The following is a 22500-nucleotide window of genomic DNA, read 5'->3' on the forward strand; positions in this document are numbered from 1 at the left end:
TCTCTCTCTCTCTCTCTCTCTCTCTCTCTCTCAAGAGAAGCTGCCCTCGCGCCCTACTGTTCTCGTGCTGTAGTCCGAGTTCAGCAGAGCTGACTGTGGTAAAGGGCTTGTTCTTTCTGTGTGCAGTTACCAGTGATGTCTAAGCAGAAAAAGATGATTTGCGAATTTTCCTCGTTGACTGTGGAGGATGAGATTTGTGTCTAGTATTTAGTGCTGCGGGTGTGCTTGTGTGTGTCTAGACGCTTGATGGTATTATATCACATAGTCACGGCAGCCCTAAATCACAGAATCAGCGACTGTAAGTATGTTTTGTTATTAGTTTAGTGTTAGTTAAGTATTTGCTATTGACTGTTCAAATGCGTTTGCGCAGCGCAGAGTAATGCGTTGTGTGTGTGTGTGTGTGTGAGGGGAACAGGGTCACATCACAGGAGAGTGAACTGCCTGTCAGAAATCATAGCACGTCAGCTGTCTTAACCGCGGCTTGTGTACCGCTTTATCACTGTGTCTGTCACGCGACTCTGTTGCCCTTTCGGGCTTGAACTGATGGTAAAACTAACGACATTATTAACTGTCTTGATATTTACTTTGAAAGCTGACGCTCGTGATTATGGTAAGGGGCGTTACATTTCCGACGTGTGCTTGTGATTTTCGGCCAATCACAATGCACTGGGTCAGCTGGCCAATCAGAGCAGACTGCGCTTGTCAAAGGAGGGGGCTTTGTTGAAAAACGACGTGTTTGAGAGAGGCGGGGCATAGAGGACCTACAATAATGTACAGTATTTGAAAAATAATGTTTTTTGAACATTAAAGCATGTCAACATATTCTGTTACACCAAATACACAAAATAATGATCTTTAAAATAGCATCATATGACCCCTTTAATAAGATGCCTGTCTGCACAAGACTAAAAAGACAGTCTGCTCCATACAGTCTTTATGGGTGCGGGTTTTGAGATGACAAGAGAGAAGCGAAAGAGTGAGAGCTCTAATGGGCTAATGGGCTGATTTGTAATCCCCAAAAATCCAGCCTGCGGATTACAGGGGCGCACACTTCACAGAGCACACCTGGGGGCCCTTAACACACATGCACACACATACACATTCAGGTAAGCTGTCAGCTACAAGGCCGCAGCTATTCTATGAGTTACCATGGGAACGGCAAGAGTAGGGGGTATGTTCCATCAAGAAAAGGGGTTTGTGTTTGTGCCTCACCACCACTGTTGATCTGTAATTGCTCGCATCCGGCGGACCCCTCCCTCCCCCCATATGCACAACCCTGCTGTCCTCTCAGCTCACCCCGCTAACCCCTCCCCTGTGGCCGCAGCAGCAGGTGGCCTCGGCCCGGTGAGCATCTGTTACGGCTGGGCCTGAACGGGCAGGAGGCATTAATACATATTCACAAGCAAGAGGGACTGGCAGATAATCGCGCACATACTGTGAAGGCCATTTTTTATTTGCTATCATCTAATACACCTAAGCATGGGTGCATGTACCGACAACGCAGGAAGTGAGGTTTAAATAATGCACAATCACTTTGTATACCAACAGAGACAAATCTCAAGCATTCTCTTTCTCTGACACCTACACACACTTTAATCTGTCTCTCAAAATACTACCGCCTCCTCAAGACACAAACAGAGCCCTTGAGATATGACTGAAGTCATATGGTGTCAATTGGGCGGAGTGTGCTGAGCATTATGAGACCCCTCCAAATCTGTGTCTGATGAGCACGAATTAATTAAAATGATGTGCACGTGAGCTGAACCTGAATATTCAATGTGGCTTCCACACCCAGAATCCATAAAAGCAAAGCAAGTTTAGCAAGCCCAGCCATATCGTGCAAAAACTCGTCGCGCTGTGTTGCACGGGAGCATAGTGATGTCATTACCAATTTTAGAGGATTATGAACACTGTATGTTCGTTATCTGCCGCATGGTTATTGGATTTCGACATGGAGCTCTCGTAATTTAACTTCTGAATGACTTTTAGAGCAGACCGCGCTCTCTCTAACTCATTCGTTAACATGGAATATGCAAAAAGTTGGAATTAGTCCATCCGCGCCCACACGTACACTTCAAAACGTGTTATCATCGCATTACTGATGCATCACTCTCGTTTCATAAACAAACACAGCAGTCTATGGCAAGCCCTTTTGACTTTTATTCATTCTCAGGATATGAATTCTTGATATCAACAATTCAATTTTCACTAGTTAAAATGTTAATTCTTGATATCAGGAATTGGATTTCTACTAGTAACAATTGCTATTTTTGATATCAGCAACTATGGCAAGCCCTTTTGACTTTTATGCTTGCCATATGAAAATGCATTTCTGATATCAATATAATTTCTGATATCTAAAATTGGTTTCTTACTAGTAACAATCACATTCATGATATCAGAAATGAACATTGTCACTAGTGGCAATTAAATTGTTGATATCAATAATTAAATTGTTGATATCAAGAATAGACGTCAGTACTAGTAACCATGTGATTACTGATATCACAAACAAAGGTTTTTACTAGTAAGAATTGTATTTCTGATATGTGAAATTGGAATTTCAACTAGTAAGAAATGAATTCTTGATATCAACAATTGATTTTGAATGGCAGCCTATGGTGACATTTAACTAGTGAAAATACAATTACAGATATCAAGAATTATAGTTTTTACTAGTTGAAATGTAATTCCTGATATCAATAATTAGCATTTTAACTAGTGAAAACTGAATTGTTGATATCAAGAAATAACATTGTTACTAGTGGAAATGTAATTGCTGATATCAAAAATAGCAATTGTTACTAGTAGAAATCTAATTCCTGATATCAAGAATTAACATTTTAACTAGTAAAAATTGAATTGTTGATATCAAGAATTCATATCCTGAGAATGAATAAAAGTCAAAAGGGCTTGCCATAGCAGTCTGCTCTTCGCAGTCTATTCCGACAAAATGGTGAACCATAGCAAATAAATATAAGTGCAAAGGGCTGAAAAATGAGCACACAAACGCAGCTGGATGATAAAGACTAGTTGCCAGTAATGATAACATTAATGTGATGAATTGAATTATTGTAAAATGATAAAGTAAAATACGTTTCTATATTTTTGGAAATGTAAAAAGGAAGGTTCATAATGGAACAAAGGGGAAATATAGATTAAAAATGTGTTTTATATTTATAAAATTGTCTAAAATTGTATATTTCTGACCGAAATATTTTAATTAATTAAATATTTTATGCAAGATTTTATAAAATTACATTTGATAAAATATTACAGTAATAAATCAAATATTTTAACCATACTGCAAACCTAAAACAGAAAAAGAAATCACAAAAGGAAGCAACATTTAAATGCACAGCCTGGGAATGTAAGTTTAAACTGCTTTGTCACATTTTCTCCACCTTGACTCAATGATTGGTCATTGATATTTACTGACTTGCTGAGTTTTCAAATGATCTTAAATAAGTTAGTTGTGATTCTTTTAGCTCAAGGCAAAACAGCATGGAAAAATCAAATTTTTCTTGATATAAACACACAGAGGATAAGAGAGTTCATAAAGCTTGTTTTAAAAGACCTAGTAAACAAATGATGCCAAACGATGTGAGCGATTTGTGCCGCTGAATGCTGGAGTGAGAGGAGATTGTGTGTGTGTGTGTGTGTGTGTGTGTGTGTGAGAGGGAGAGCTAATGCTGCTGAAAGGGGGAAGGCTGTTTATAGGCCAGCTGTGAGTTGTCTCTTAGTCAGCCAGTGACCCAAATCAGCAAATAAAAAATAGAGAGAATAGAGAGGGAAAAAACAAACATAGAGGGAATGAGGCAGGAAAAGAGAAAAAGGCAGGGGAATGAACAAGTTAATAGTGTGAAAGACAGAGGGAAATCAAGAGAGCGAGATAGACAGAGAGGGGTGACATTTAAAAAAAATGCCAGAAAACTAGTTATTTTAATGCAGCTATAAATTTTTTTTTGCTCTTTTATCACCTTCCCCTTGCATTCAAAGACAAAGCACAGACACAGCAGATTCTATATGTAGATATATACACTATATACATATATGAAACTGCACTTCCAATGCTAAACTACCATAGAGAACTAAAAGGAAAGAATACAGATGATTAAAATATGATAAACATGAAATATTTACACATACAAAAGAGAAGCACATATCTGCATTTTACCTAAATCAAATAAACACATTTTTTATTTATACATAAATATATAATTCAATATTTAGATATTAATATCAATAATACATAAAACCATCAATAAGAATATGCATATATTAAAACTTCTGAAAACTGAAATAGAGCTTCTTATGCCAGCTCTTAAAAAGGGTGTAATTTAATGAAAAATAACTGGCTATGTGCCTTTAATAGGACCCTAAAGATTATGTCATATTATATTAATGAGAACAAATCTTACTGGATCCTATTACATTTAAGAGGAGGAGCATGTTAATTTGTTCCAGCATGGGATATAAATGCCTTTATAGAACAGCCAAGTTTTAAACGCGCCTCAGTTATAGGCAGCTTAGCTCATCTGAGTCTTCCCCCATATGAATCAGAACTAATGCTGTTTGAGTGTGAATATAATGTTTGGACTGAATTCAGATCGACTGGAAGCCGCTCTAGTTGTGCTTGGAGTGAAAGTGAACTGGGATTCAATTGGATTAGCATCAGATGAGAGAGGTATCTAGCTTTCTTACTCAGGATTTAGATCTGCTTAAACACCAATCCAGCTAGTTTCTCACCCAGCTACTGGATCTGAACCTGACAGACCCATGCCTAGATGAGACAAACACACACAGAGAGAGAGAGAGAGAGAGAGAGAGAGAGAGAGAGATCGCATTATTGCATGATATCACAATGGGGCTAAATTAAAATAACAGAATATTATGGTTTTAACTTTTTATCAAATAAATGGCACCTTGGTGAGCATAAGAGACTTCTTTCAAAAATATAAAAAAATAGAAACTTTTAAAGACCCCAAACTTTTCAATGTAGCATGAAAAAAATAACAACATATTTTTACAATTTTCCTCTGTGACAATGAACCATGAATTCCCCAGGCCTCACACAAACAAATTACCATCAACAAGCATACCATGGTGGTCAGAAGAACACTTGTTGCTTATTATTTTTCACATAACTGGCAATCTCTTTTACATAGTTTTTTTTTTTTTTTTTTGTGGGGACAAGTGAAACATTCACATTTTAAGACTTGTTATCTTCAGAAGACCAGGGAGATTGCCCTCTCTGAAGGAAGGTGTGTGAACGTGACATATCTAACTAAAATTCAGGAAATGGTTAGTAGGTAATTCAAACCAATTTTTTATCAGCAGAGGTACAGAAAAAGCTAGAGAGAAACAGAAAGAAAAGAGGAAGCTGTTGCACTAGGTTCTTATCTGTTAACGCACACATACACAAGCCTGGATGGGTGTGAAATACACTACTGACTGTGCTATGATCTGTACTCCTGTTTCCTCGGCAGAACTTGCTCTCAATCTAAAACTAAATTTAAGCAACTCTGTTTGTAATACTATGCCAAAGTAACACATTCAAAGTATGACACAGATTCATAAAGCAGACAATTTTTCCATAAACAGCCTACTACTATTTCAAACCCCCCCCCCCACCACTTTTTGATGGTTAAAGAAAGATCATATGAGGTTGTTCTGACACCGTTTTAAATGACAGATTTATGCAGTCTCAAAGATCTCAACCCATCAAAAATGATTTCATCTCTAGTCTAAATTTGTCAAACTATCAAAAGTTTCAGCTGAGATCTACATCAAATACGGTGCCACAATCTCTAAGCTTCAGTTTGATAGAGGGAACCCAAAGGCTTTGAGAAAGATTTTTTTTCCAGCATGTTGTTGGGAAACACACACACACACACAGAGGACTTCACTTGGAACCACTAGAAGCTTGACAGACTCCAGTTTTGTTTTAATTCGATTCTGAGGTGAGACAGACTGTTCTGGCAACACTGCAGTCTCGGCTGATATGTGATGGGATTAAACAAGGGATATAAAAAAAATTAAGTGTGAAAATGGTGATCTAATTTATCACCTTTAGATTGCATTGTGTGCTAAGGCAATAATATAAGGTGTATACTAAGAGTAAAAAATATGCAATACTTGCCAATACTATTATATATTAACAGTATGTTTCTTGAGCACCAAATCAGCATATTAGAATGATTTCTGAATGATCATGTGACACTGAAGACTGAAGAGTAATGGCTGCTGAAAATTCTGCTTTACCATCATATGAATAAATTATGTTTTAGGAAAACAGTTATATTAAAATGTAATAATAATAATGATCAAATAAATTCAGCCTTTGAAGAAAAAAAAAGTTAATAAATTTTCCTCAGAGGTAAAAGTATTTCTAAGATGGGAGTCTTTGATTTGACTCATTCCTATCAGTGAGGTTCAGAGTATAATACTTAGAATTCGACATAAACCATGTTTTGAACACACTTCAGTCAACAGCTCAAGGGCATGAGTCGACTCAACCCTGATATGTATCACAACTAATCCTGTTCGAGTGCAAGTAGAATGTTTGAACTGAATTCAGATTTCCTGGAAACCTGTTAGTTGTGCTCAGACTGAAAATGAACAGGGATTCAAGTGGATTAGCACCTCCTAATAAAATTATAAGCCAGCTGGCAAGATGCCCCCTTTTATTTTCTGGACAAAGCCAATTTATACTTATAAATGGTGCTTGGTGAGTGTTAATTTTGTACCCTGAATATGCTTGATAGCAGACCTTTCTAGCTAAAACAGCAAAAGAAAATGATCCCTGTTAGAGGGACACTTGCAGACAGTAACAATCTATCTCCATGTGTCATTTCCCAACACTCCACAAACCACACCCACCTCATACTGTTATTTCCTGTCTAGGGTTCCACGCAAGTCAACAAGAACAACATACATCAATATCGCTCTCCTCTCCTCCTCTATCATCTCCACCCCTCTTTTCTCCCTCTCTCTCCTCCTATCCCTGGCAACTACAAAAAAAATCATTCAATTCCCGTGGGCACCTCTGACCTCATTCATTCATCTCGCTCTCACACACACCTCTTGAAAAGACAGCAGTTTTGCTTGTAGCGATTACACAGCGTACTCCTTCATCCTTTGAACTCCTTTCACGCACTAGTCTCCTTTTTTCTCTCTCTGCCTCCTTTCATCTCTCCTCCCTCTTTTGTCTTCAAGGTAGAGATGCCCGGCAGTGATGACTGACAGCCTAACCAGAGAAAGAACGAACGAGATTTAGCAGAAAGATAGTCATGATTGCTCTCCAGTGGCTGAACGATGCTATTACACTTTCTTAAAATTCTAACGTCCATATCTACATGTGCATTCTTAGTATGCAGACATCTGTGGTAACTACTGGACAGATTGGCTGGCAGTATTCTAGAGTTTAAACCAACAATAGTCACAGTCACAGCGCTGAAAACTGGAGCCATTTTCTAGCAATGTGGCCGCTATTAATGCTCAGTTCTGCAGATGAGCTCTACACTACAAACTTGAGCTGCATATTTAACATACACTTCATTAAAAAGACGAGCTGCTGTCAGCCCACTCATAATAACTATTATGAGAGGTTTAGTCATGCCTGTCTGGGTCATAATTCTGGCTCCATCTCAAATTGAAGTAATATTTAAACCACACAATGAGTTTGGATGCAGTCTCAGAAATTAACCAAATATTAACTGGGATTGTCAAAAAGCCCAAGACATTTAAATATGGAGGAATAAATGCCCCTGTATTTTTTATACAATACCATTCAAAAGGTTTGGGGACAGTAAGTTTTTTTTTAATTGTTTTTGAAATAAGTCTTATTTAATCAAGAATACAGTAAAAACAGTAATATTGTGATATATTTTTACAATGAAAAAAACTATTTAACATTTTAAAATGTAATTTATTCTGGTGATTACAAAGCTGAATGAAGTGTCATATGATTCCTCATTCTAATATGCTGATTTGGTGATTGTCAAGAAACATTTATTATCAAATTTGAAAACAGCTGTGCTGCCTAATATTTTTGTGGAAAGTGTTATCCAGTTTTTTTTAGGATTCTGTCAAGTAAAAAAAAAAAAGAAGTGCCTTAAAATCAGTTTCATGGGGCAAATCTGTTAACATAAGTTTTTTTTTTTTTTAATGACTGAAGTGTCAAAACTTTACAATATCCTATAGATTAATAACAGTTAATGCAATTGCTAATACTATTACAGCATTTATTAATCTAGGTTAATGTTTATATCTAACACAAATCTATCATATACAAAAACATTGTATAAATTAACATTAGTTGATGTACTATGAACATATATGAATAAATAAACAAACTAGATTAACGAATGAAGTAAAAAAAAATTGTTGGTTACCTAATGCATTAACTAATAACCCTAACTGTTAAGTCTCCCTAAAATAAATAACAAACATTTGCACACTTGAAAAACAACCAGTTCAGAGGTTGAAGCAGACACTCTTTTAATTATGAAGCCTCTGCGGGTTGCTGTTTTTTAAAATACATTGAGTGAAATCACCACTATCAAAAACTTTGAATTGTGAGAATGTTACACAGTCACAATAAACGTGTTTAGTACTCTCAGGGCTTTGAATACTGTGTAGTGTATGGCACAGATCTGTGAAAAGTGAGAGTACCAACGCATCTCAACTATATGGCACACGAGGAATCTCAGTAGTACACCTGTACACTTTGAGTGGCATAAACAGTGAGGGACACTGGGGGAAACTCGAGAATTAAGACTTTATATTTGGTACAGATAAGACTATATTTATATTAAAGGAAGTAGCATCCCAGATCATGACATTTCAAGAATGCCATATGATCGCCAACCACGCTGACATGATTCCTAATAAGAAACAGTGGTGACAGATACTTTATTGCATGTGCATCTATCAGACTTTGAGAACAAATGTGCTACACTGTCAATATGTGTTCAGAGTTGAACAAATAGAGCCGGGCACTTACACCAATTAAACATTATTACACAGAATACATATACATGCAGGAGGTCAGAATCTATGGATATGGTGCAAGGGAATTTAAAGGGGTCATATGATGCGATTTCAATTTTTCCTTTCTCTTTGGAGTGTTACAAGCTCTTGGTGCATAAAGAAGTGTTAAAGAAAACAACTTCTTTTGACATTGGTAGGGGCGAATTCTCAGACTAAATAGAATTTATTGGATGAAAGGGTTGAATAGTGACAGATTTAGTGGGGTCCATCCTGCCTTGTGTAGTGCATTTCAATGGTAAAACTGTCATTTTTTAAGAGCAAGAGGACTATTGGACTATTCAGACTAGATGGTCAGGCAATTATGGCTATGAGGAACGTATCTAAAGTGTAATAGCTGAGAAAAATGGAAGAGTTAAGGGAGAGAGTTTGTGGCTGTTGGTGTATAATGTCTGCAGAGGAGATGCTATAGTTGGGGAATTGGGGGAAGATTAAGGGAGTCCAGGGCGCTGTGGTAAAGTTCTCTTAATGCTCTCAGCAACAATAAACGACAAAACATCTGATTAAAAAGATGAGGCAGGGGCTCCTAAAGAGAGAGAGAGAAAGAAAGAAAGAAAGAGAAGGATCAGAAAGTTAATGGCCCTGAACATGTTTAATTACATAAATTACTGTTAATGCACATTAAATCACTGATTCATGAACAACCACACAGATGCATAATGTCTTACCCCAAGGACGTGGACTCTGTTGTAGTAGGAGCTAAAATCTTTACTGAGAGACACCAAGAATCTGCACACCTGACAAGACAAACAAAACACACACATTTCAGTAATGGATGGCTGTATTAATGAAGCCAAGACAGCAGATAGAAGAAGAGATTTGACTGGCTGAGATTACTAGGAATTGCCTTAAAATCAAAACCACATCACAAAGTCCATCTGACAAAACAAAACTTTTTTTTTTTTTTAAGTACCTGTTCAGTCCTTAAATTAACTCTGGCTGTACCCCCTTCGTGCCATAGGATCTGTCCTGATTGGTCCTGCAGCTCAGAGAATGGAATGAGGTAATTGAAGAGAAGAAGCCACTCCCCCTAAAGACAATGAAATATAACAACTTAAAACAAACTTTCTATACCACTAAACACAAAACAGAGCTTGTTTGAATACATTTGGCATATGTTTTTATTCATAGCAACTGAAGAATACTTGAATAGACAAATAAGACTTTTAGCAAAAAGAGGATCATTAAGGCATGTTAGTTACATATTGCTTTACCTCCTCTTTTAGGGCAGAAAAGTCCAGCTCTGCGCCTTCAGGGATTTCAGGATAAAGACCTACATATTTCAAAATAGACATGGATATTATTTCACAAATGGACACAATATTTTCCCTGTTACATTACTACTTAACATGCCGTTAATCAAAAGGCCCAAATGGAGAAAGATGGGAATACCACACCTCTGTTGCACAGGCTATATTGGCTATTGTTGTTAAATTCTACATCTGGGAAGTCTTGGCCTAATGGTTAGAGAGTCGGACTCGTAACCCAAAGGTTATGCCCACTGCTCCGGGTGTGTGTTCACGGTGTGTGTGTGCACTTAGGATGGGTTAAACGCAGAGCACTAATTCCTAGTATGGGTAACCATACTTGGCCACATGTCACGTCACTTTCACTGCTGTATTTTTTCTGTGCATTTTTACATTGTCACAGAGCACAGACAATCTCTTTCACTGCTTTTCTATTACCTAAGTTTAGAATAGTAACTAGCAGTAAAAAACATAGCATTTGTCTAATAAAATTACATTTTAAACATATATACAACATCAAATTGTTCAAATGTGGGTGTAGTCATACTGCATGCGCTTTAAAAAACAACTTCTCCATGACTACTGTCTTGATAATACTGCTTGGAACATGATTCATAAGTCAAGAACACTACAGTGTGTGTGTATGTGTGTGTTACCTTGCTCCACCCCTTTCTCGTAGCTGCTGAAAAGTGTGTGAAGACGAGCACAGTTATACATGACAAAGACTCCACCCCTGGGGCCCTTTGTGGACACACCACTGTCCCGCTGAACATCTAAGGTCACCTGAAAGAGAGCTGTCAATCATCTCTGATGCAGGAAAATATATTCCACACACAAACACACATGCAAATACACTCACCGGACTTGTGTGCACTGTGGACAGCAGTTCAAACCTCACGGTAGCCGAGGTCATGACTCTAATGATGTCATCCCATGTCTGACCTAAAAGAGTTTAAGGAGAGTTTACATCTGGCATTAACATGCATCACAATATGGCTGTAAAATTAACTTTTCAAGACTGCACAGATAAACACACCTTCAACTTGGTCTCCATACTTCATTTCTGAGGCCTCTTTCATCTGAGCTTTTCTTAACCTACAGAAATACACAGCCAAACATGTACCACTGTAGTCATCAGACTTATAGACTGAAGTCTTATAAGAATGATTTATAGAGTTGATAAAGCATTAAATAGAGTTGATAAAGAGTTGCTGTTCTAAAGTTTTGCCTTACTGAAGATACTGAGCTGCATTCATCTGAATGCCAAGAGTTTTAACAGGACCACAAATCACCAATCTCTAATACAGAGGAAGAAAGCAATTATTCATTTATTTATTCATTCATTCATTCATTTTCCAGCAGAGATTGTCTAAAATGTAGTCATGTCCAAATGTGCACCATCTGAGCTGAAAATTGTGTATTCATCCATTTGGGAGTATTACAATGGCTTGATATTGCTGTAAAGACTTTTTACAACTTATTATGACTTATTATGGGTTTCCTTTAATGTCTTTTAGATTTTATGCCATCAATATGCTACTTTACACCTAAAACAGTTATATACACTTTTACACATACAGTTTTACAAACTTGCTCTTCCAGGAAGTGGAGAATAAATATTGATCAGATCCAATGAAGTGCTCTCTAAATTAGCGTGACCCTTGCCCATTTCCAGATGCTACTAATTAAGATGTACCAAATCATGGTTCATAGCTGTGGTTCATAGCATGGTTAATAGCTGTGATATAACTAAAACCTACTGGCTACTTTAGGAAAAAAAAATAAAAATAAAAGAATGATTCCTTTGATAGGTTCAACCAAAAGTTCCTGTTACAGGAAATAGCAAATACAAAACAGAAAGCAATTATTTAATATGTAAAGCATGCTGAAACAGCTGATGGGCAAATGTGTCTGTGGAGGCAGAGTGTAAAACCTGCACTGCCGTTGCACCCGCCGCTCTCCACAACATGGCTGTTTGTTGCTGACGAAACTCATCCTGACAGGAAGTGACATGCAGGACTGTTGCCGTAGAGACCTGAAATAGAGAAATCCATTACAAGCCTCCAACTAAAATATGGTAACTCACTGTAATGTAAAGCAGACAGAGGGTACTTTTGACTCACAGGGAGATCTGCGGTTGCACTGTCCAGCTGGGCCAGATGACACAAAGCTTCTCTCTGCACTGAAAAGAGAGAAATTACTGACTTATGTATAATACAGAAGAAAACTAAGGCTATCCAATAGTTTATCACTGAAACACTATAGGAGTAAAGCAGTCCTTGTAAAAAATCTGGTTGCCATGGCTCAGTGCGGTCCAGTTCATCTCATCATTTCATCTTTTCTCACCACATGTTCCTTTTCAACATTTTATTCTTCACAATGTTAGTTTGTGACAAATCACATCTAAAAGCTCACCAGAGATGCTTTTGTGCAGTAACCATAATTTCCTGCACAACTTCTATATGTTTCGTTAAGTGCTGACATGTCTCATCTCAGGCATTGTGGACGAATTTAGTGATGCATTGGTATTAAAATCATTACTACTGATGAGATAATGATTTTCATGTTAAGGCCAATAACTGATTAATTGGCTGGAATTCTATACAACTTTATCTATTAAATTAAAAATAAAATACTACAAACTAAAATCAATCATAACAACATATAACTTTCAGTTTTGAAAAATGCATACATTTACATAAAAAATATATTTAACAGTGGCATTAAATCAATTTTAAGTGAATATTAGATCATGGCAAAAGTCTAAAGGCAAATAATGGATGAAATAATAAAGCACACTTAAATTTCCAATGTCGACTTACAGTGATATAATAATAATAATAATAATAAATAAAAATATAATAAATAGACAATAACCTATATCATACCAATAGATTGTGCATTCCTAGTTAAATTTACAGTGTGGTGCATTTTAATGCATCATAATGTGGTGCATTATGGCGTAAAAGAAAAAAAAAAGGAATAAATAACAAATGTCTTGTTTAAAAAATAAACATCAGCAACTGGAACTGTACTGGCTGATGACAGGGTTAAAATATTTATAAAATAAAATGCAATTAAAATCTCAACATCAAACATTCTACTCATGCAACCCTAATAATGACATTTACTGACCAAACAGACACAAATCTTGTATATAAACCAAACCATGAGAAATGTAACCCATTAGATCCCTAATAAACACACTACAGCTCACCTGCGCAAGAGCCAAGACTGGGATCATATCCCTGAACGTTCCCGTCCTGTACCACTTGTTTAAGGTTTATCCTAACTTCCTCTTTTATCCCTCTTTTCTCTCCCTCTATTTCCTCTCCTCTGCTTCTCCTTTTCCCCCTCTCTATCTCTCTGTCTCTGTAGGTTGAGTTCTCTAAAGCCTTTTTCATCTTCTCCTCCCTGTCCTCATTGGTCCAGCTGACAGGCACTGTCGGCCAAACAATGCCTAGTGTTTTCAGAAAGTTGACAATGTCACTGTCCTGTGGCAAGGCTGGACAAAAGGACACAGTGTACCTAAATGGAATAAAGAAAGAGTTTATTAATCTGTCCTTTTGGAGACAAAATTTATGCCAATATCATAAAAGTCAAAGCACACCCTTGTCTTCTGAGATGTGCCCCGAGGTGGTCAGCAATGAGAACGGTCCGTAGCTGCCCCAAAGCTAGTGTATCCGGAGATGGTATGGTTTGTTTGGTGTGGAGGGCAGGACAGTTGATGAGGATACAGCCCTGTCTCTGAGCAGCAGGTCTCAGATATGGCGTTATTCCACATAAAACACCTTTAAATGCTGCACAGCGATCCACACACACGCGCAGGCCCTCTGCCGTCACTTCAGAGGCTCCTATCGGCAATACACCGCTGCCATGAAGAGAGCGAACACCACTGAGAACATCAGAGGGAACCTGAAAACACACACACAACCATGAAAATTACACACGTGTATTTAGTGTAACAATTTATATATTTAGTGTAGTTGCCCAAGGACACTTTCTCATTAAATCCAAACTTTTGTTGAAAATGGTATAAAGTGATTTGAAACAATGCACAAAACCAACATGAATGCGAAGATTACATTTTCAAGTCACAACGAAATCAAAATCGACAATTCTTATTTTTGTAATATTAAAATATTGCATTTAGATTGATTTATCTTTGCACATTACTATTTTTTTTTGTCAAATAATATCTTTAAATCAAAACATTGTCCCCTCCCCCTCACAATGACATCTCTTCTCTGATGCATAAAGGCAGGACAATAATCCCTCCCTTTCACTCACATGAGATCACAGCAATTATCAAATGACAATGATCCAGCGATCCAATCAATTCCCGATTGACAAAATGAAGTCCCGCCCTACAATTCTTCTAGTTTGAGAAGCTGTTTCACCAGAATAGGGGAGAAAAGACAACTGCAATTTACGTTTTTAAGCAAACTATGAAAACTTGAGGTGAGGTCACATTCGCCGTTGTTTGGTGAAATTTTACAGGCAATATCCAGTCATTTAAAAAGAAACCCTCAAGATCTGGTGTTTCGCATGAAGAAGTTCCCCATGCAGATTTCACTCATGTTCAGGTTGGTCATACGAATCTGCTGCATTGACCAACAGAAAGCTGATTGATTTGAAAGTACTTCTGTGTGAGTTTTGCTTTTTTGCCAACGAAATTTTACCGAAATGCTTTTAAAATTCTATGGACATACATGTCGTTCAGACCTACCAACAGAAGGCTGCATCAAAAAATGGTTAACTCCCACAAAGAGTGTCAAAAGTATGTTTAAATTTTTACCCATTAATTTAACTAATATTTTAAATAATTTTTACAATCACATATTTCACAATTTATAATTGTATATGTTGCAACAACGTTTTCAAGCAACAATTCCGTAACCACAAAAGATTAGAAAATAGAGGGCGCTAAATAGATGCACGCAAACTTATGTGGTAACCATAGCAACAGTTCGCCGCTCGGGCTGTTTTCGTTGACTACTGGACATCGACAAAACATAAAAAGGTATGTTTGTTAATGCGTACTATCATAAACGTTTAGTTTAAAATGTCATTAACACTTTTGTTTTTCAGGGACGCGAAAAGACAATTCATTTAACTGAGATTTCCCTTAAAGACATTTTGACCGCCTGAAAGTCAATAAATAATTCACACAGCACAAACTAAACAAGGTTTCTCTGTAATAAATCAGTAACGTTAATAAATCAGGACGTGATTATGGCATTGCGGTTCTCCTAATAGCCTAACATACATGTTGTTTTTAATATTGGCATATTCTGACCTAGATCTAACGGCAAGTGAGGAGTTCAATAATTTCTACCGCAGGGTTCATCAAATGTTTGGTCGATGCGACCAATGTCGGCAGTCCAGCTGGCGCCCTGCGTGTCTGTGCAGAGCTCGGGCTTATATTCTGACAATTCCGTGTCAGTGACTTCGCGAAGCATAACCACACGTCCAAGCAAATGCTTGAAATATCCAACAAGCCATGCGTAATATCCCCATGTGGAGAAGCGCGAGAGCGCATCTGTCAGTAATGCAGGCCAGGAAGAGCTCATAACACAGAAAATAAAAAACGCACATGTACGTACATATTTCAGACTGACCTCTCCACCGGCGTACAACGTCGTCAGAACCGTGTTGGGTGACAAGAAGTCACGATTTCTCAGGTTTTTGGCACTGCTCTCCTTGAACCAGAGCTTCTCTCGCTCGCGGCTGATCTCGGCTTCATTTTCAGCGTCTCTTCGCAACGCTCCGCTCAACGCTTTGACGGTGGACACGATGCTGAAAGGCACGGCTTCCTCCATAATTAAGCTCAATATGTTGACATTGTTATTAGTGCCTGGACTCTGAGACTGACTGTAACAGCACTGCGGTGCTGTGCTCCGATTGATCACCAATCAAAACAGATGTATGGGGACCGGAACGTTAAGAAATGTCACTGGTTAGTTAGAGGGGGGCATATTATCTTGTAACACGAGTTCCCGGTTGCGACCTTTTGAAAGGCGCCATTTTGAGTGTGGCAAAATCAGGCCTGTCAATTACAGAACAGAAAGTAAAAGTGCTCTTTTGATAAAATACGTTTTGTTCAGAAGCTGCCGTTTTATTTTAAATAATATAGACAATTATTTTGATATTCTATGGATTACGTTTCTTCTTATCACTGATATTTTACATATTCATGTGTAGTTCACACAAAAATGCAAGTTATGTCATCTTATTTTCATTTTCTGGTTCTAAACCTACGTGACTATTTATTGTGCTATATTACAAAGTCATTTGATAGCTTTGGGTGAGGAAAAGAGTATTTATCGTCGTTAAAGTATTCACTACAAATCTTACTTGACAGCTAGGCCTATGTCACACATTTTCATTCATTTTATGTAAAACAGCAGCATGCACATTCTGCTATTAATTTCTGCTTTTCTGAAAAGAAAAGAAAACGAGGGTGAGTAAATGATAACAGAATACTTTAGTTTTTTGGTGATTGAAGGTGAAAAATTCCCTTAACTCCATAAAATGGAGCTATTTTTTTTATAGATATATATAAAATAATTAAATATAAGCCAGCCTTTTATTCTATTTAATGTTTAAGTAGGCTGCCTCAGGAATATTGTTTCCAACATAAACAAGTTTAAAAAACATCAACATATTTTTAATGTTTGACTTATGATAATACTAAAATATTTCCGTATGGAACAGTAATAAGACACCATCTGTAAATGGTTTTATATATTTATCTTTAGAAAAGCATATCAAAATGAGATCTGGTCATACTGAGGCATATTTGAATGCTGGTTGTTCAGTTGCTTATTTGAGTACTTCCGCTTTGTTTGGTGCAGGTAACAATTGACTGTAAGAGCTGAACTTGGGCCAGATTACATGTCACATGTTATGGTTGACAGTAAGATCTAGATCTCTTCCCAAAACAACTAAAACAGCAACATTGGCTCACAGATTTCACTTTATGTCCTCTAGCCAGAGTAAAATCTACAAAGCAAATTATCCAAAACCTGTTCCAGATCACTCATCTATTGAAAACGCAAACCTCTATCATTCCTCTCTATATCATCATGTAGATCTAAAAAATTCTTTGGGAGTTTTGATGATAAACGGTCAACAAGTGATGTATGACAAATGTTCTTAATTTATTATTAAATTACAGAAATAAAATTCAAATGTCTGACAAAGCATTTTAGTAAGAGATTCTGTGATTTACTGAATACTGACGATTCTGAAGATTTGTGATTGTCAGGAAGTGATGCTAATCTTGGCTGACACGAAGTTCCCGGTGGCGAAACATATTTCTGGCAATCCGGGAGAAAACGTGTCATTCCAGAGCAACATCAGAACTCATACACACACATACACATTTCTGACTCAACTATAACATTGTAGATCTATTCAAATACATTTCGAGTAATACAGAAGTAAAATTCACATTAAGTATCATATCTGAATGAGGCCAACTCCTGAATTCTTTCAACTTGGCTCAAAGATTTCACTTTATATCCTCTAGCCAGAGTAAAATCTACAAACCAAATCATCCAAAACCTGCTTCAGATCACTCAACTATTGAAAACACAAACCTCTATCATTCCTCTCCATGTAGATCTAAAAAATCTTTAGGAGTTTTGATGATAAAGGCCCTAAAGTACAAAAAAAAAAGTCGACAAGTGATGCATGACAAATGTTCTTAATTTATTGGAGAATTCCAGAGACAACATTCGAATGTCTGATGAAGCATTTTAGTAAGATATTATGTGATTTACTGATTAATGAATACTGAAGATTCTGAAGATTTGTGATTGTCAGGAAGTGATGCCAATCTTGGCTGACACGAAGTTCCCGGTGGCGAAACATATTTCTGGCGATCCGGGAGAAAACGTGTCATTCCAGAGCAACATCAGAACTCGTATACACACATACACATTTCTGACTCAACTATAACATTGTAGATCTATTCAAATACATTTCAAGTAATACAGAAGTAAAAGTCACATACAATATCATATCTGAATGAGGCCAATTCCCCCAACACTTTTTCATCTTCAAGTTCCTGCAAGAGAGGAAGGGCACGGAATCCATAGCCAGCTGTCAATCAAGAAAACAGCTGCATTATGGGTTCCGTTACCTTCCAAACTGCTGTGGCTATTTTCACAGACACTCTGTAAACAAACAAATCCACCAATATTTTTTTTTCGTATGGAAATTTCAAGCTAATTACATTTATCAAGTGTACTTTTTATCAAATTAGAAAAAAGAAATAACATTCAAACAGCTTTTAACACAAACAAGTTTGGCGCCTCTGCAAAAGATTCAAACTTGTTTATTTATCTTGTTTCATCTGTAGACTTGTCTTGAAAAACCTGTTCCCTATCAGAGAAGAGTGGGCAGAGAGAGAGGGAGGGAGAGAAGGAGAAGGGGGGTTATGCAAGGTAAATGAAGACAAAATGACGAGAGATTAAACGGGATATAAAATTGACTAAAGAAAGTCACATGAAGTAAAATGAAGGAGGAACTAGCCTGAAATATGAAGCTTCATTTTAGAAACAACAGCCTTGATGGCACTTTGTAAATACTTTAGTGAAGACTAGTTGATCTTTCACTGTCTGTCCTTCTTTTTTTTGATTTTCTCATATTTGCCAAACAGTGAATTGAATGAGGAAAAGATGAGCAGAATGAGACCAATGAATGAGAGACTGTTTGTATCAATGTACATTTCCATAATTATTTTTTCATTTCAGTGCGATCCACTTGCGAAAGAGAAGGCAAGTTAACAAATGAAAGAATCAAGTGGAGCTATAGGTGAAGATAAATGAAAGAAAACGACAAGAGAGGAGACACATTGTACGTGACGGATAAAAACAGACAGGTATGAATGAGAGGAGATGAATAATTCTATGTTACCTGCTCCTGTCATTCCTCCTCTTTCTTGCGCTCTCTCTCTGCTCCCTGGCTTGTGCGAGTTTGTCAGAGTGTTCGCGTATTTATGCCTACTGACTTCCTCCTCAGAAATCTGAGGAACATTTTCACTTTCACTTCTTCACTAGACTGCCCACAGCCTCCCCCCTCCAAACATCTCAATGTCTTTCCCTTCTCTTTTCTCTTCTGATAATTCCCATCTCTTTCTTTTAATTTATATTTTTGTCTGTTACATCAAAAAAGTGCTTCAACTACTATGGTTGATTCACTCATTTGATTGTAGGTGTAATATATGTTATTTATTCTTATTAATATATATATATATATATATGTATTTCAAATTATGAAATATATGCATATTCTTCAAATATTTTTATCTTTGAAATATATGCATATTCGCCAAATATTTTTATCAAAAAAGTTCTAGTTTTCAATATTGCTGCACAGTAATATAGATCTGTCAGTCATTTCATTTTTGCTGTGTATAAAAGCGTTGAGAGATTTGGGCCCAGCTGGGCTGAGCTCACTAATGGGCCAATATCATATTTCATTTATGAGGAGCCACCTGGAGCTCTCAGCCCAACCTGTCCAGGTGCGGATCCATTAGTGAGCATGTGTGAACGCTTGTTTGGAAAGTCCGGTAGTTTTGGAGGTGAAGGCTGGTTCCCTTGAGACACACTCGCAAAATGAGGAATAACGTACCAATGTCAATGTTGAGCAGCCATCTACCCACACACCCACAGATTCAGGATTTGAAAACCAATTTATGATGAAAAACACATGCAAGTGAAAAATGTTGTAATTTACATGACATTATTTTTATGAAGGTACTCGCATGCGCCTAACTTGAACGGTCAGTTCTCTTTTTATAACAAACTTGACAGAAATCCCATTAAAATACAACACTTCCTGATTCACACAGATCAACTGCACTCAATTATCCTGTTTGCTTCTCTGGACAGAGAATGTTGACTGTGTATTGCTTATAATGATGCATATGCAGGTATGTTTGTATTTTATTAATCAAGACAAGACAAATCTGGCAAAAAAAAATTTATATTTTCCACACAAAATTGATGATTACAATCAAAAACAATTTTTTTTTACATGTAAGGCATCTGATACAAACAGCAGACAGCATGCGTTCCCCACAAACGCAAACTGGCATATGCTTACAGACATTCACACACGATTTCTCTCCTCGCTAAGAGGAAAGGCGGCTGGGAAGACGAGAAAGAGGAAGCTGAGGTTCTCAGTGTTTGTGCAAAAGCACGTGTGGAAGTCCATTAATGGGGGTTTATGTGCGTTTGGCTATGCATGTACTGGCATCTGTAGTGTCTTCTTTAAAACAGGCGTTTCTTATAGCTGAAAGAACAAAGGTCAGTAAATTTTTTTTTTTTTTTTTTAAGTTAATTGTACATTACTCAATTCAAAAGTGTGGTTTCAGAAAGATTTTAAATTTTCTTTTTGAAAGAAGTCTCTTACACTCACAATGACATTTATTTATTTGATCAAAGATGAATATTATTACAATTTAAAATAAATATTTTCTACGTTAATTTATTTAAAATGTAATTTATTCCTGTGACGGCAAAGCTGAATTTCCAGCAGCCATTACTCCAGTCTTCAATTGTTTTTTTTTTTTAATTCTTACTGACCCCAAACTGTTGATCGGTAGTGTACAATATCTTCAGACTAAGTGTACAAATGTTCAATTACCTGTGTAGACTGTGTACTCCACCCTCCATCTGAGCTGACATTGTCCTCTTTTCAAACCTCAGTTCACCAGAATACATCATTGCCCTGAGATAGATGGAAAAAGAAAGGGGGAAAAAAGGAAAATGACAAATTGTCTCTAATTAACAACAAACATATACAGTATCTCACAGAAGTGTACACCCCTCACATTTTTGTAAATATTTTATTATATCTTTTCATGTGACAACACTGAAGAAATGACACTTTGCAACAATGTAAAGTAGTGAGTGTACAGCTTTTATAACAGTGTAAATTTGCTGTCGTCCCAGAAGGAAGCCTCTTCTAAAGATGATGCACAAGAAAGCCCGCAAACAGTTTGCTTATAAGCTGTATACTCACTACTTTACATTGTAGCAAAGTGTAATTTCTTCAGTGTTGTCACATGAAAAGATATAATAAAATATTTACAAAAATGTGAGGGGTGTACTCACTTCTGTGAGATATTGTAAATATTGGGTTTGTGTCTTAGCAGTGCATTATTGGGCTAAAGGTGCAGTGTATAATTTCAGTCCCACTAAAGGAATCAAACAGAATTGCAAAAATAAGAAATGATTGTTTTGGAAATAATCATACTTTTTACAATTTTGTTTGCCGGCACAGAAATGCTATACTGCGCCTTTGAATGCATTTAATTGCAGGTATGTGAGTAATTAGTGCGATTGCGTGTACCTCAGCTGTGTGAGGCTCTTTGCACCGATGTCTTGGCAGGAATGCTGTATGCCAACAAGAAGATATGGAACAAACTTATGGATGGAGCCTTTATCCTGAACAGCCCCTGAAACTCCCTGAGCTACTTTAATCTTATCACTCTCACTGAAAAAAGAGACAGAGAGAGATGACAGAGGGGTTGAGAGAGTGAACATGGTTTAAATTTAGATTCTGTAGAACTTACTTTCTCAGTCAAAAAGCTGTTGTTGCTATTAGCTTTTATTAATGTTTCATATTCTCATTGAACTACTATTCCATAAATATATCTATATATCATCAAACATTACTCTATATAAGCAGTTGAGAAATAGCTAGCATATAGCGAAGCTGTTTAAAAAAAAACATGGGAACCTGTAATTAGTGGCTAAATTGTAGCAGAAACTAAGAGCAATAAGTGCACAGTTTTGTATTTGGGAAAGGATTTATTTGCGTGTAACACCTGAAGTATCTGCTCTGTGAGCCCAAGTTCTTGTCCATGGCATCCAGTGAGCCCATCCCTCTGTACTTCTTCAGACGGATCCCATCCGAAAAGAAATATTCACCAGGTGCTTCAGAGGTGGCAGCGAGCAATGACCCCATCATTACTGAGAGACACAGGAACCAAAAGCATAAAAGAATTTAGCTTCAATTATGACGTTAGTACATATCTCATGAATCTATATCTAACTCATAACTCACCTGTAGATGCTCCCAATGCAAGAGCTTTAGCAATGTGACCAACTGTCTGAATTCCCCCATCAGCGATGACAGGCACACCAAACCGCCGAGCGTATTCTGATACCTTATACACAGCTGT

General features: G+C 37.0%; 2 protein-coding genes across 4 annotated transcripts in view; both read right to left on the bottom strand.

The window, feature by feature from the left end:
* Positions 1–9161: 9161 nt before the first annotated feature.
* Positions 9162–16353, bottom strand: LOC107711963 (DALR anticodon-binding domain-containing protein 3-like). Of its 2 annotated transcripts, none has more exons than XM_016517068.1 (13): positions 15920–16353; positions 13909–14213; positions 13516–13826; positions 12422–12480; positions 12232–12333; positions 11532–11596; positions 11335–11393; positions 11158–11240; positions 10955–11081; positions 10266–10324; positions 9965–10081; positions 9720–9788; positions 9162–9577 (listed from the first exon to the last, which is right to left on the bottom strand). In XM_016517068.1, exons 1-13 carry the CDS (start codon positions 16118–16120, stop codon positions 9458–9460), a joined length of 1677 nt encoding a protein of 558 aa, XP_016372554.1. In that variant the 5' UTR covers positions 16121–16353; the 3' UTR covers positions 9162–9457. The 2 variants fall into 2 exon arrangements, with proteins under 2 accessions (XP_016372554.1, XP_016372553.1); XM_016517067.1 differs by having other exon boundaries at positions 15905–16353.
* Positions 16354–17351: 998 nt separating this feature from the next.
* The window catches only part of LOC107711965 (inosine-5'-monophosphate dehydrogenase 2-like), a 13199-nt gene continuing 8050 nt past the window's right edge, over positions 17352–22500 (bottom strand). The window contains exons 10-15 of one of the 2 annotated variants that reach the window (XR_001636752.1): positions 22383–22500; positions 22144–22288; positions 21666–21809; positions 20958–21041; positions 20391–20603; positions 17352–17363 (exon numbers count right to left, since the gene is read on the bottom strand). The exon at positions 22383–22500 is cut by the window's right edge and continues 26 nt beyond it. Coding sequence is in view for 1 of the 2 variants with exons in the window: in XM_016517069.1 (XP_016372555.1) it covers positions 20582–20603; positions 20958–21041; positions 21666–21809; positions 22144–22288; positions 22383–22500 (513 nt within the window). In the remaining variant the exon portion in view is untranslated. Of the gene's footprint in view, positions 17364–20077; positions 20604–20957; positions 21042–21665; positions 21810–22143; positions 22289–22382 lie in introns of those variants that run through there. The other variant, XM_016517069.1, reaches the window with a different exon arrangement.

The sequence above is a fragment of the Sinocyclocheilus rhinocerous genome, unplaced genomic scaffold (assembly GCF_001515625.1).
Source record: "Sinocyclocheilus rhinocerous isolate Xijiao unplaced genomic scaffold, SAMN03320098_v1.1 scaffold1168, whole genome shotgun sequence".
Classification (NCBI taxonomy): domain Eukaryota; kingdom Metazoa; phylum Chordata; class Actinopteri; order Cypriniformes; family Cyprinidae; genus Sinocyclocheilus; species Sinocyclocheilus rhinocerous.

Coding starts and splice junctions, on each gene's coding strand:
- LOC107711963 (XM_016517067.1), bottom strand. CDS start 16,120: ATGGAGGAAGCCGTGCCTTTCAGCATCGTGTCCACCGTCAAAGCGTTG. Junction 11,394..11,531: donor AATGCAGCTCAGTATCTTCA/GTAAGGCAAAAC, acceptor GTATTTCTGTAG/GTTAAGAAAAGCTCAGATGA. Junction 11,241..11,334: donor GTATGGAGACCAAGTTGAAG/GTGTGTTTATCT, acceptor AAACTCTTTTAG/GTCAGACATGGGATGACATC.